The following is a 15000-nucleotide window of genomic DNA, read 5'->3' on the forward strand; positions in this document are numbered from 1 at the left end:
AGAGAGTGTGTGTTTGTGTGTGTGAGTGTTTGTGTGTGTGAGTGTGTGAGTGTGTTTGAGAGTGTGTGTGAGTGTGTGATTGCGAGTGTGTATGTGCGTGCACGCGAGTGTGTGTGTTTGCACATGTGTGCATGCATGAGTGTGTGTGTGCGCACAAGTGTTTGTGTGTGCGAGTGTGTGTGTATAGTGTGTGTGTGTGCGCGTGTGTGTGAGAGTGTTTGTGTGTGTGCATGTGCGAGTGTGTGTTTGTGCGAGTGTGTGTTTGTGTGAGTGAGTGTGTGTGTGAGTGTGTGTGTGTGAATGTGTTTGAGAGTGTGTGTGAATGTGTGATTGAGAGTGTGTGTGTGTGTGAGAGAGAGAGAGAGAGAGAGAGTGTGTGAGTGTCTTTGAATGTGTGCTCGCGTGTGTGTGAGTGTGTGCGCGTGTGTGCAAGTGTGTGTGCGAGTGTGTGCGTGAGAGTGTGTATGCATGCGTGTGAGTGTGTTTGTGTGTGTGCGAGTGTGTGTTGTCCAAGTGGGTGTGTGTGTGTGTGTGTGCTCGCGAGTGTGTGTGAGTGAGTGTGTGTGTGAGTGTGTGTGCGAGTGTGTATGTGCGTGCGCACGAATGTGAAACAGGCTGATTAATCTGACAATATATTAATTTGGCCATTTGGAGATGACGGCATTGACTGATAACTGTACCTGATTGGCTGGTTCTCAGAAGTGGTTCTTATCATTAAATTTGCTATCTTTACATTATAATAAGTATATACAGTATCGGCACTACATCAGCCACCCTGCTCTCTATGTAGGCCATTAAGAAGACGATATCAGTCGACCACTAATTACTGTACGTCTGTGTGTATTTTGCATTTGCACATGTGTGTGTCAGTGTGTGATTGGGTGGCAGATGCAGGCAGGCTGAACCGTTCAGTCCTCAGCAGTGAGATTTACACTCTGAATGCTCAGCTATTATCTTCTTAATTATGACACTGTTGGCTGCTGTAATTTAACTGTGTGTGTGTGTGTAAAAGGAGTGTGTGCAGGTCTGTGTGATGGCCAAGCTCATCAGCAGCACTAAACGAGTACAAGAACAGGCTAAATTCCTGATCATTACTGACACTGTCTTCTCGCATCTCTCATATCATTATCCTCAATTAATCATGCATTCTAATTATCCACTGTAGTAGAATTTATTGATGAGCACCAAAATTATTATTTTAATGTTTTGTGTGTTGCATTGATAGCTTAGAACTGCCCAGAAGTGTGTTTTGTGTATGTTTATGTGCACACGTGTGTCAGGCCCACTCACACACACTTTTGTTTGCCTGATTTGGACCCATTCTCGCATCCAGTCAATGCATGAGCCATCGTTGCTACACGTGACCATAATTAAAGCATTTCAACCTTTGACTCGCTGATTTTCAGTCTGTAACTGGATTAAATAAAAGTGGATTTTTGAGTTGATCTCCTCATTAGAAACACTATGGATGGATCTTAAGTCAGTTTGTGGCTGCATAATCTTATTTATTTATTTTAGCAAAGTTGTTCTTTTGCATTATTCTCAACTTTTTGTAAAACGGTAGTTTATGAAAATGATTATCATTATTTTAAATGATCAAAAAAATATATTGAATCATGACTTGAGTCTGTCAAGCTCGAAACAAGGACATAAAACTCCTAAAATCACAGTTATAGTTGTAGATATAACTCATGCACTATACGCAATGTGTTTATGCAATGAACAGAGCAACATTTAAGTCATTTTTTACTCTGAAATCAAATGAAATCAGTAACAAAAGGTTTAAATAAAATATGGGGGCTGCTCACTTTTTTGTAAAATGGTTAAATTATGAATATTATTATTAATGAACGGGGGAACAAAAAAATATTAAATCATGGCCCTGGGCTGTCAAGCTCGAAAATAAATAAATAAATAAATAAATAAATAAACCATAAAATCACAAGTAAAGATATGACTGTGCACTATGCACTAAATGAACAGTCTTTATTCACTCTTAAATCAAATTAAAAATTAAGTGTTTAAATTAAACATGCCAGCTACGCTGATAACATCAAACCTCATCGGTTATCATATTTTTATGCATAGCTGCAACTCGTTTGCCTAATTCTCAGTTTTTTGATAAAACAGTAAAATGATAAATATTGTTTTCTTGCCATGTTTCATACATAACTGTTATTTAAATGTGTTTTGCAACATGCTATCATTGTAAATATCAGATTCATCTTTCTTAAAGCAGTTCTGCTTTGTTCGTTTTCTCGATTGATTTGAGCAAGAGTATTAATGAAAGTGCAGTTAATCAGGAAAATATATATATATATTTTTTTAAACCGCATCATTCCCATTGATTTGCGCTGCAGTTTCATGCATGTTTGATGATCCTGAGTTACTTTCTGACACAATCAATTATTACTTTCTCAAATTCATAATTCCTAATGGAATAAGAGTCTATAAACGCAGTACAAGTTTGCTCAATGTTTAAGAACACGGCTCAGGCCTCGCATTGCCTTTTGCCTCTTATAAATGATAATTGTCTTCAGTTGAGCGTGCAGTAATATAATGACCTGAACTGCCATAAATCAAACAATGCAGTCTTGAGAGTTGCGTTGGTTTCCCAGAATCATAGAGATGCCAAAACGCAAATAACAAGAACATTAACCATTAAAAATAATTGGTGCAGTAGTTATCTGCATTAGATTTATGTAACAAAGTGTTTACGAGACGGCCAGTGGAGGAATAAAGAGAGGCAATTTGTTCGGCTGGGGTCAGCCGAGGGTTTGCCCCGGTGGATCTTGTGTCTGTGCTTATTTATGTGTGTGTTTTTGTGCATTTCTGTTAAACAGAGTCCACGGCTCTGAGCATACATGGCGTGGGTGCGTGCGTACTCTTGCAGAGTGTGTGTGTATGTGTGTGTGCGTCAGTGGTTGTTTAGTAGAGGTGGGGGGTCCTGACAGCTCCCCAGCCTGCGTCCATCAGCGTGCTAATTTAATTATCCTAATTACCCCCCTCCCCATCCCTCCACTCGCTCTAGCTGGCTTGTCACAATGTCAGAATGAGGATGTAGGGCTTTGTTAGCGCACGTTAACAGCTAACGAGGTCTGCTGTGCACTTCCCCTCTCTCTATATTTGTATCTTTATCATTGGGTGCTGTGATTTGAGCATTACTTTCCAAGGTTAATTACTTAAGTTGTTGTCGCAGCTCAGGCACCAATGCAAATGTAGAATAACCTCTCAACCACAGCTGTAAACACACAGACATTGAGGAGGATACGTTCCCCTAGTGTTTAGTGTTGCCAATATGTGTCCCTGATATGTGGAATTGTCCGAGCTCAAGAACATCAAAAGACTCTGGTAGACCCTTAAAGGGATAGTTCACCCAAAAATGAAAATTCTCTCATCATTTACTCACCCTCATGCCATCCCAGATGTGTATGTCTTTCTTTCTTCTGCAGAACACAAATGAAGATTTTTAAAAGAATATTTCAGCTCTGTAGGTCCATACAATGCAAGTGAATGGTGACCAGAACTTTGAAGCTCCAAAGAGCACATAAAGCCAGCATAAAAGTAATCCATACAGCTCCAGTGATCAAATCCGTATCTTCAGAAGTGATATGATAGGTGTGGGTGAGAAACAGATCAATATTTCATCCCTTTTTTACCCTAAATCTCCACTTTCACTTTCACATTCTTCTTTTGTTTATTGGTGATTCACATTCTTATTGCATATCGCCATCTACTGGTCAGGGTTTATCACTAAAAAAGGACTTAAATATTGATCTGTTTCTCACATTGATCTGCATGTGGTGTGAAAACGATTGTGTTGTGTGTGTGTGTGTGTGTGTGTGTGTGTGTGTTATGTCCTTTGTAGCTAATAGTGTAATGACTGAATTGTAAGTGCAGGAGCTTTTTGACCTTTCTACAAGAATACTGGCGGGTGGTTCATCTGCTCTGCTCTCCCTCCAACTCATTAGCTAATATTTATAGCACACTGCTGCTAACCGCTCTGACAGCAGCCTAATTAACGTACCTGTGTCTTTATTTAGTCCAGCTTACCTGTTCTGTCTGTTCTTTCTTTGTTCTGTGTGTGGTGGTGACGTAGTGGGCTAAAGCACATAACTGGTAAGCATAAGGTTGCTGGTTCAATCCCCACAGCCACCACCATTGTGTCATTGAGCAAGGCACTTAAGTCCAGGTTGTAATTGTTAAGTATTGTCCCTGTAATAAGTACACTGTAAGTCGCTTTGGATAAAATGTAAATGTGAATGTAAAATGTCTCTCTTGCTCTTTTCTCTCTGGGTATTGAGAGGATAAAGGTCAGTCTGTTGTATCCGCTCAGTGTTTAGAAGAGAGGTCACAACCTGTGTGATGCAGTCGGGGGTCCCGGTCTACTGACCCCAGCACAGTATAAATGAATGAGTGAACAGCAACATGGCCAGTAATTAGCCAGATAAAAGCAGTGGATTAACAGTGCTTATTGATGATCGTCTAGACACAGAAATCAATAGGCCGGGTGATTCACTCATTTTCTGTGGTATGATGAGTAGGGTGTTCATAGCAGTATTTCAGTACAATTTTGATATCAGTGAAATTTCATGACATACGATACCGATTTCGATGCCTTAGCGATACTCAAAAGCAAACAATCAACAAACACATTTATTTAATTATTAGATAAATACTTATATAAATGTGTCATTGACAAATCAGACTGACGTGCACTTAAGAAAACGGGTTATTCCAGGGTTTTAGCAGAAAGCAGCGTTCTGAAATGTCACGTACACTAGAACGCTGATTTGCTTACGCCGTTTAAGGGATTAAGAGAAAACAGTTTGACACATCTAGGTTTTCTAGGAGAGTGTGGCTTAATGTGGTCATGTTAACTCATAAGCGCCGTTCTGATGGGTGCATGTGTGGAACAGACCGGGATAATAAACCTCATAGGATGGAGCTCTTATCACGATAATGATATATATCACGATATAGTAAATCTTTTGGGAAAATCCATACATAAAGCATATTGTAATGTCTGTTTTTGGGTTATTCCGTCAGTGAATTAAATACTTTCAAATATTTTCTCTTTATTTGGAGCTTGACAGTAGTCAAAAATACAAAACACAACAACTTGGTTTTAAATCATTCTTAACAGAATGCCAAATTTCACATTATGCCACATGTCGGTCTGATATGTTGACAAATATTATTATTATTATTATTATTATTATAAATTTTCCTCAATAAACTCAAGATCTTCCCAAAGCAGTGCAACATTAACACTTCTTGCAGAAAATAAATATCAAATTAATATAAATATTTCTTGCAGAAAATAAATATAAACACTTCTTGCAAAAAATTATAAAGCCGAATTGATGTGGAGTGCATCTTTTGGCTTTTATAATATTCTTTTGCTTGCATCATTTTGAGGTAAAACAGATTGCATTTATTAAGTGTGATTTTTGTCGTGCGACACCATTTATATATTATATTTTTCTGCTCTGTGTTGGGTTTTGTGATCCACAGATGTCGCATCTGTTTTAATAACAAGCTCCTCTTCATTTTCTTGACTTGTTTGGGAGTCGTCCCGTTCTGTGGAGATGTTTTTCTCAGGGTTTTTCCTGGGTCAGAAATGATTGAGTAGCACGAGTGATCCCGCCCTGCACTCTCCGGTAAACATCAGGAATCATGCCGGACTTGCGTGCTCTAGAGATGCACAAATGAAACACAGATGTGCACGTATGATGAGAATCATATTAAAAGGTTTTGAAACGCTGAACGCGAGATGAATGTAATTAAAGCTCTGGAAATAAAGAGAAGCAACGGAGAATAAAATAACAAACATGGGATACGAGGAAGACGAAGACTTTGCTATTTACACATGCATCGTGGGAAAATTACGTTGCTATGGAGAAAGCTGCTTTCTGACCAAGCCGCAAATATACGCAATGAAGCTGGCTCTACACTAGCTGATTTTTCCAGTGATTTTCAGATGTTAGCTTCATTAACATAATCACAGCCAGGCAGTGGGAGACAGAGCGCCCATTAGCATCTCTCAGCGGGAGGTGTGAAGCACTTGACTGTCTTAAAATACACATCTGACTTGCTTGAAATTATCACTGGCTGTTGGTGTGGCGGGAACTCGCCACCAGGGCAGTGACCAATGAGTGCAGTTCATGTATAAAGTGTTTTTTTGCCGGAGGACAAAAGCGATTTCTTTTCTGCAGAAAAATCATGAAAAAGCACCTTATTTTGATTTGCTTTTTCACACACTTGTTAGGCCTTGCACTAATGCTTGATCTGAGAAGACAAAAAGAGTAAAAAAATAAACAAACAAACAATCAAAAAAACATAAATATCAATCATGCAAGTTGTGTACCAGTTTAAGTTGAGAAGGTTTTTTTTCTCTCGAATAATTGCCAAATATATGTATATATTTAAAATATAGATCCAAACCATTTTGTTTTTAATCAACAAAAGGTTAGGTTACAGAATGATGCCTTTTAAATGGGTTTTTTGACTATTTGATATCTGAAAAAGTCAAGGAACATGTTTGTCACCCTATTTTCATAATGACCTGTCTATTTAATCATTTACTCCATATAGTTGTGCAACAAGTATCGCAAAATAAACCCGTCCAAGGAGACAATACATTGCCTACCATCTATTAATATTGTTTATAAGCATTCACATGTGTAAATAAAATCAACTGTTATGGTCGCGTTCTTACCTCCAATTCCCGCCGAAGAACTGCCAAGCCATATTGTCCGCGGCCACGTAAGTGTGGTGTTGCCCAACACTTTCAGCGCTTTCTATTCTTTCTGTGTGGAACCAGAAATAATAAAACAGAAACTGCAGCCGCTGCCGTGAAACACTACTTGCTGTTCATGTTTGCCTGTATGTTCACGTTTCGCACGGAGGCGGTGCTCTTGCTCTTGTGAGCTTCAGGTTGATTGGCTGTGAAAATGGGGCGTGACAGTGAAGCGTTGAGGAAAGTCAAAGGCAGTCTTTAAGTGTGACACCTTCCCTTGGTTTTTAATCGGTAATTGTGACATGCTCACTGACTAGGAGTGCAAGATTAGCGAAAACAGTCATTAAGTGTGACACCCCCCCCCCCCCCCCCCACCCATTTCGAGTTAGAGTTAGAGCCAGCTTAACCAACTTTCTGGTGTCCGTGTAAACATAGACAGTAGGTTGACTTTCCTTTAACCAAAATCGTTCTGTGTTTACCGAAATTTGAAACACTGCCCCCAGTGGCCAAAGTAATTGTTTTTGGACGTATGGGCATGTGTGAGCTCCATTTTACGGGTGTAATGTACACGTAGGGTGGGCCAGATGCGAGTTGTAAAGTGAGTTGTTTTCAGCTGTTCAGGCTGTACCCCCCAACCCAAACCTAACCATCAGTGGAGTACAAATGTAATGTTAGAGGGTAAAAATGCAAACTCTGAATTGCTCGTCACTGATTATGTGAACGCGATTACTTACTGGTTTCAGCATGTGATCCGAACCCGGGTCTCCCACACGCTTCCGGTCACACCACAAGGAAAAGTAAACATGCTGGAACTGTCTGATAGGAGATGCTGCTTGTCAGTGTGTCGGCATAATGTGGCCGACCCTTGGGTGCTGGAACTCTCAGAAAACAATACGGCGAGTTCCCTTGTAATCATATTGGACAAATAAGGTCTGCAAAATGTAAAGATAACAACTGACATATCAAATGTCGGCATCATATTTGATAGGCAACTTATTATTAGTGGCTTTAGTTTCAGTTAACTGCTGTTCTCGAAATGCTGAGCGAAAGAGTCGCTTCAGCTGTGTGAATGGTCCTACGCTATGGTACTGCCTCTCCAGGCTGTAGTGTTCAGGCCACTCGTCATAAATCTGATCAAAGGGGAAGCATTTCCGGCAGAATAAATGGCTGCCTCTCACAGGGGAGCCAAGATTGATAGTCAAAGTTAAATTGTATTAGCCGTGCAGTTTAAATATTGAACCCAGGCTTATCATAACTGCTCTTAACACTTAAAGTAAAATACAGCGGGGATGGCTGGACAGGGATCTGTGGACATATATCTCTCACAACCTCCATGCTACAGTGGTACTCTCCAATAAGACTGAAATGACTTGACTTATTGCAAATGATCATTATTAAGCACTCTTGCAAAGACTCTGGGTTAAATGAGTTGCTGCATTAGTGAAGACTACTGTGAGTGTGGGAGCTGCAAGGCTAGACAACAGCTTGTAGTTTTGTGTAGTTTTTGTGAGTTTTCACTCTAAGGGCCCTATTTTAAGAGCGTTAAACACTAAGTGCAGCACTATGCAATATGTCAAACGCGCAAAGTCAGTGGGCATGGCCATTAAGATTTGGTATTTTCATGCAAGCATGCGCTAAGTCTAGGCTGGGTCAAGTACAGTTTAAATCTTAGGTTCTTATCCGGTTATTGCATGGTCTACGTTCTATTATATATAGTACTGTATATTCCCTCAAGCACCAGCACATTCATAAGAAGTTGGTAGTGTAAATAGACTGTATGCAATGAATTAGAATAATGGAAATATGGACTTGCGTTCTTTTGTGCATTAGCTGCGTCCTTGTTGAAAATCTGGTATTTGTTTTAGTGACATGCTCCTTTTATACGCATGGAAAATGTGGTTCTTGTCAGGACTTGAAAGAAAGGTTCTGTTCAATTATAGAGAATGTAAGTGATACTAATCAAATTGATCTACTGACATACAAATCATGGCTAGTCGTAAGAGTGATTGTGTCGGCCTTCCATGTTAGACTGCGGATCGAGTTTTTTTTTTTTGCACAGACTTCACTTCTACCAGTCAATTTTGATTTAGAAATGTAATTAATTTATTGAAACACATAAAAATTAAGAAAAGAAAACATAACTACCATCCCTGGAGTCGTGAGTTTGAATCCAGGGCGTGCTGAGTGACTCCAGCCAGGTCTCCTAAGCAACCAAATTGGCCCGGTTGCTAGGGAGGGTAGAGTAACATGGGGTAACCTCCTTGTGGTCGCAATTAGTGGTTCTCGCTCTCAATGGGGCGTGTGGTAAGTTGTGTGTGGATCGTGGAGAGTAGCATGAGCCTCCACATGCTGTGAGTCTCCACGGTGTCATGCACAACGAGTCACGTGATAAGATGCACGGACTGACGGTCTCAGAAGCGGATGCAACTGAGACTTGTCCTCCACCACCCGGATTGAGGTGAGTAACTGCGCCACCACGAGGACCTACTAAGTAGTGGGAATTGGGCATTCCAAATTGGGAGAAAAAGAAAAAAGAAAAAGAAAACAAAAATATTTCTAAATTCAAATTACATTTCAAACTAAGCGAAAAAAAATAAAAATAAAAATAAAAATAAAAAAAGTGGTCAGAAAAGTTATATGTAACCAACCACCTTCCCAAATCCAAACATTTCTGAATTCGGTCCCTTTTGCAGACTTAAAAATCACTTTTAAAATGACAACAGGTGGAAAAATACCAATGACAGCAGGCAGAGCGCCATTTCACTTTTTAGTGTGAGGCACATGCAGACTACATATTTATTTAATAAAGTAGCAGCCTTTTGCGGTTTGATAATTACTTTGAGTCACGTAGCGACCGGCTTTTCCAGAGTGGGAAGCTGCGGTCATAACGTCAGAGCTCAATTTAATTATGGGGAAAAAAAGTACGACAGAAATAGGTCACTACTCTATAGTTATGTAATATTCACTGTTATACTACAAATAATAATAATAATTATAAATCAATAGTAATTTTAGTATATTTAAGCAATGTCTCACATCTGTGATGCTCTGTTATGCAGCACTTTGTTTGACAAAAATAACTCGTGTTGTATTTTGGATTGTGCTGTGAGGTTCTGTATATAAGCACTTCATTTGATAAAAATAAAAACAATATCGTGTTGAAAATTAATTGTTATACTTCCTTTTTTTATTTAAACACCATTTTGATTATAACATTTTAATAAATTGTTGATATGGAATTCAGAAAAAGTAAAGCTGGTATCGGACTCGGTATCGGTGACTTCCAAAAGTATCGGTACTCTTACTTGTTCTCAAAAAAATGGTATCGGGACAGTTTAATAAATACAATTGTAAATATAAGCACAAATTTAATAATAATTGAAAAATAAACCATGACCTCCAGAAAGTTTAACACAAAACACAAATTTTTGTCTCAAAACGGCTACAACAGTGATTGTCAGGGGCATAATTTGATTTTCACTAACTATATTATATTATGGACATGAACTTTATCACCACCTGCTGGTGGATTCTCCAAACTGCAAATGCAGGAACTGAGTTTAGACTTTGCGCTGAGAATAGAGGTGTTCTGAAACGTATTGGAGCAATGACCTATTTCTCAGGAAATTAGCAAATTGTGCTTTGCGCCACTTTATTACCACACGATGCACCCACAGATTGAGGGCATACACGCACAGATAGTGTAAACACTCACACCCACGGCCACCTGTGCTTTGCGCTGGCACGAAAATTGCCTTTAGAATTAGCGCTCTCTTGAAAGTTATATAAGACGCTGTGCACGGTTGTTGCACGTTGCGCTGCACCTAGCGCGGTCACGAAAATAGAGCCCAAAAACTCTTAGTTTAGGTTTAGTTTTGTTTTCTAGTTCCAGTTTTGCGTGAACGATAATAACACTGTATGCAGTGGAACAGTTTGTGTCACAACAGCATTGTTGCTGTTTCTCTTTCATCTCGTCTGTTCAAGTGAGAGAAGATTATCGTTTGTGAATTGAATTAGTTGATTAGTGTGGTAGTGTATCACAGTGATTTTAAACAAACACAGCTGTACAGCGTTTCTGTTGGAGCAGCAGATGGGAGCGGGAGTGCAGAGTTTTTAGCAGAGTATCATATCGTCTGTCCTTGGACTGAGCTCTCTCACCTGAAGGTAAATGTTTATGACGGAATCATCATTAAACTTCAGATGTTTAATAGGTCCAATTAAAACAATGACTTCATTTACAGCAGCATGAGAGCCGGCCCTGTTTATTGGGAGCTGGAGTAATTGAGTTCTGGGCACTTGTACGGTTAACTCCCTCCTGCCTTTGAAAACTCAGAGCCGCTTCAGGTTAGAGGACTTAAACTTCTGCAGTTTTTGAATGCTGGAGGGCAAGCGCTTCGGGCTCACGGCAAAACAAATCTAAACACAATTATGTTTACAGGAGTGTTTAATCAGAGAATTTCATTTTGGCATTGGCAGGCCACAATATAAGAGTATTGGGAAAAAAGCCAGTCTAACTGTCCTACTCTATGCCCGTGTGTGTGTGTTTTAAAAGATTTATGTTTTCAAAAATGAGCTCTTCACCGTAAGCTTCTTCTACATGATGGGATCAATGTCGTTAGCCGCGAGATGAAAGAGGGGTAGAACATCTCTCCGCGGCCGGACACAGATTGCCACAGGGGCCGCCGACCGATCGATAGGGACAGAGGCGAGCGATTGACTGACGCCGCCCTTTTCCTGCATCGAGGGAAAAGAGAAATGAACGAGGGATAATAATGTTGAAATAATGGCCCTTGGAGGCTCTAAGTGTGGGACAAGTGGCGTCCTGTGGAGGAGAGTGATGGGCGAATTAGGGGTGGCCTGGGTTAGCCGTTCCATTCACTCTCTCATGAGGGGTAATGAAGTGGACCACTTTGCCAGTACAGACAGGACTAGTGCTCGGGTTTAAAGTGGAAAAGTGCACCGTCTCTGTAGTCTCTCTTTTTTTGTTCTCTTGCTGCTTTTTCCTATTGACCCCTTGTTTTCCCCCTGACCTTTTCCTCTCCGTTTTAACTGTGCTCTATTTGTTTTTGTTTTTTATTTAAGTGGCTCAGAAAATAGTTGCGACTCGGAAGAAACAGCAACTGTCTATTGGACCCTGTAAGTCGCTGCCCAACTCACCAAGTCACTCCTCGGTCTGTGCTGCACCTGTGTCCGCAGTGCACATCAGCCAGGTGAGTCACACGTATAGCTCTCACTGGGGCTGGCCGATATACAAGATATACATATTCAGCATATGCCTCGATATTTATATATATTTGTTCGTAAATGTCTTGAATTGGTGATTATATTCCTTTAACATCATCATCATTTTAGCAAACAGCCATGATTCAGTTTAATACAAGACTTGTAATAAAGCTTGTTTTTCACTAAATGAACACATTGACACAACAGTGCATGGTAATAACCACTATTATTTATGCCTTCGAGATATATTTGTTTAGCAAAACATTTTAATACATGATCAATGGCATATGGCAATGATTTATGAACTTAATCAAACTTCTAACGCTGTTTTTGCTTCTGTTAAAATTTTTGTTTAAATGCATACCTCAGGCCTTGACTTGGGACCTCATTCCACCCCCTTTTCCTCATCCATTTTTTGGTGTTAGGACCCCAACTCTTTAGTATTCCTCAACCTTTCTCTTATGAAAAGTGTATAAATATCAAAAATGCCAAAATTGGGGCCTGGGTATCTCAGCGAGTATTGATGCTGACTATCATCCCTGGAGTCGCGAGTTTGAATCCAGGGTGTGCTGAGTGACTCCAGCCAGGTCTCCTAAGCAACCAAATTGGCCTGGTTGCTAGGGTGGGTAGAGTCACATGAGGTAACCTCCTCGTGGTCGCGATTAGTGGTTCTCGCTCTCAGTGGGGCGTGTGGTGAGTTGTGCGTGGATCACGGAGAGTAGCACGAGCCTCCACATGCAACTGAGACTTGTCCTCCGCCACCCGGATTGAGTTGAGTAACCGCGCCACCACGAGGACCTACTAAGTAGTGGGAATTGGGCATTCCAAACTGGGAGAAAAGCGGATAAAAAAAAAAAATATATATATATATATATATATATGTGTGTGTATATATATATATATATATATATATGTGTGTGTGTGTGTGTATATATATATATATATAATATATATAAAATGCCAAAAATTGCAACAACAAATAATAATAATGATAATTACTTACATATTGAAATATAAACGGCCATTAGTGACCTGAGATTTGTAACAGTGTTACAATAGATATTTGTGCTCTATTAAATCATATTTTTATTATTTTATGAATCCTACTTTCAAAGGAAATATATTTCTTTGTTTATTACAAGACAATTATTCATACAAATGACCACTATATCATGTTGATTTTCTGGTGAATTATAGGGATGGGACGATATATCGAATTTCGATTTATCATGAACCATATTGAGGCAAAACTCGATATTTCGAAATTTGTAACATTGTTTTCTGTCCACGTGATCATAAAAGAAATGACCCGTCAAACATCATAATCTCTCTGTCGCTTGATTTTACCCCTACTGCACTTTTATTCTGCACTTGAATTTAGCTTTTAGAAATGTAAGAACTGGAATACCTGGAAAATCTCCTTGTTTTGTTGAAAAGTGCTTGAGATTAAAGCGTATCATTCCTCCGTGTAATGTGTGTCCATCAAAGATGAGGCGACTCTTAATTTCCTTTCTGTTTTTTTACAGTCAGATAACAAAAGTAAAAAGAAATATTCATTTTAATCTCACGCAGCGTGGATGCACTGAAGAAACCGAGAGATTCTTGTTGATGTTCACTGAACCTGAACACTGTAAAGTGCATGTTGAAACTCTTAAAGTGACAGTAACCTTTTTACCATTCTTATACAAATGAATATAAACTCAATGTTTTTACTTATAATTATACACATTATTTCAAACAGTGATTGCTCATGTCATTATTATATATACTATTTAATGATGTAATATTAATTGATAGATTGTAAAAACAATTTGTTTTTTTTTTTTTTTGTTTGTTTTTTAACAAAGTAAAAATGTGATTATAATAATGATGACAAACAATTAATTAAAAAATGATATTCACTTTAACGTACTTTTTTCAGGACCGGTTCTGTTCAGTTCTATTGCTTGTTCTGCACCTGATCAGTCTGAATGTATTCCACTATTTCTGAAAGCTTATTTGTGATCTTATAGAGAAACTCTTATTATTTAAACTTTGAGCATTTATATTGTGCATTAAAGAACTTTATTTTGATGAGAAATTATAATGTGTATTTTGCACAAACATGTTTTCAGAAACATCTGTAATATTTTGTCATTTAAGTGTCATTATATCAAATCGACCTCGTATCGTTCTGTCTTTATTCTTTCATACTGGCAAGTCAGGAAACAAGAAGAGATAGCAAAAGTAGTCTAATAACACGCTTGTAAGGAAACTTTCTGGCTAAACAAAAAGCCCATTAAAATGATCGCAGAATTCACAATGTTGCTTCATTTAATGTCAGCTATACCATTGGAAAAGTATTGTGAATATTCAGTACATTACCCAGCCGTAGAACCCATCCTTTTAGCTCATAAAATGTGTTTGTGTATGCATTTCTTTCGCCGAAATCGCATGTTCTCTTTCTCTCCACTTTGCACCCCAACAGGTAATGTTTTCCCCCTACAGACAGTAATCCTCATTGATTTCTCATTAGCAGTGTACAAGTGAGCCTGCATGTGTACAGCTAAGCTTAGAGAGGCATAGAGAAGCTCAAAACTGTGTAGGCTTATGGCATTTCTTTGTAATGTGAGATTATTATGGACTCTGTTGAATGTGATTGTTTCTGTGTGTGTTACAGACCAGTAATGGCGGAGGCAGTTTGAGCGATTACTCCTCTTCCGTGCCCTCCACTCCCAGTACCAGTCAGAAGGAATTGCGTATCGATGTGCCCCCAACTGCCAACACCCCTACGCCCGTCCGCAAACAGTCCAAACGACGCTCCAACCTCTTTACGGTCAGCCTACCCTTCCATAAAACAAAAACAATGATTGTAATTATAAAGTTAACATGTCAGTCTGATTGACAGTTTACATCTATGCATGTTTTGAAAGAGAAGTATGGGAAGCAGAAAGCGGAGATCAGACTCAAGTTATAAGTTGTATAAGATATTCAGCGTCATAAGTTGTTATTTTGTTACAGGAATAATTCACTTGAAAATGACGGTTCTCTTCTCA

The 15000-nt window shown here is 39.1% G+C and overlaps 1 protein-coding gene across 4 annotated transcripts in view; it reads left to right on the forward strand.

Annotated features, from left to right (window-relative positions):
* Nucleotides 1-15000, forward strand: part of LOC127449219 (arf-GAP with GTPase, ANK repeat and PH domain-containing protein 1) — a 251379-nt gene that overhangs the window by 141940 nt on the left and 94439 nt on the right. For all 4 annotated transcript variants that reach the window (XM_051712502.1, XM_051712503.1, XM_051712500.1 and 1 more), the window contains 2 exons: nucleotides 11825-11952; nucleotides 14625-14780. In XM_051712502.1, the coding sequence (XP_051568462.1) occupies nucleotides 11825-11952; nucleotides 14625-14780 (284 nt within the window). The remainder of the gene's footprint in view (nucleotides 1-11824; nucleotides 11953-14624; nucleotides 14781-15000) is intronic.

Source organism: Myxocyprinus asiaticus, chromosome 12 (genome assembly GCF_019703515.2).
Source record: "Myxocyprinus asiaticus isolate MX2 ecotype Aquarium Trade chromosome 12, UBuf_Myxa_2, whole genome shotgun sequence".
NCBI lineage: Eukaryota > Metazoa > Chordata > Actinopteri > Cypriniformes > Catostomidae > Myxocyprinus > Myxocyprinus asiaticus.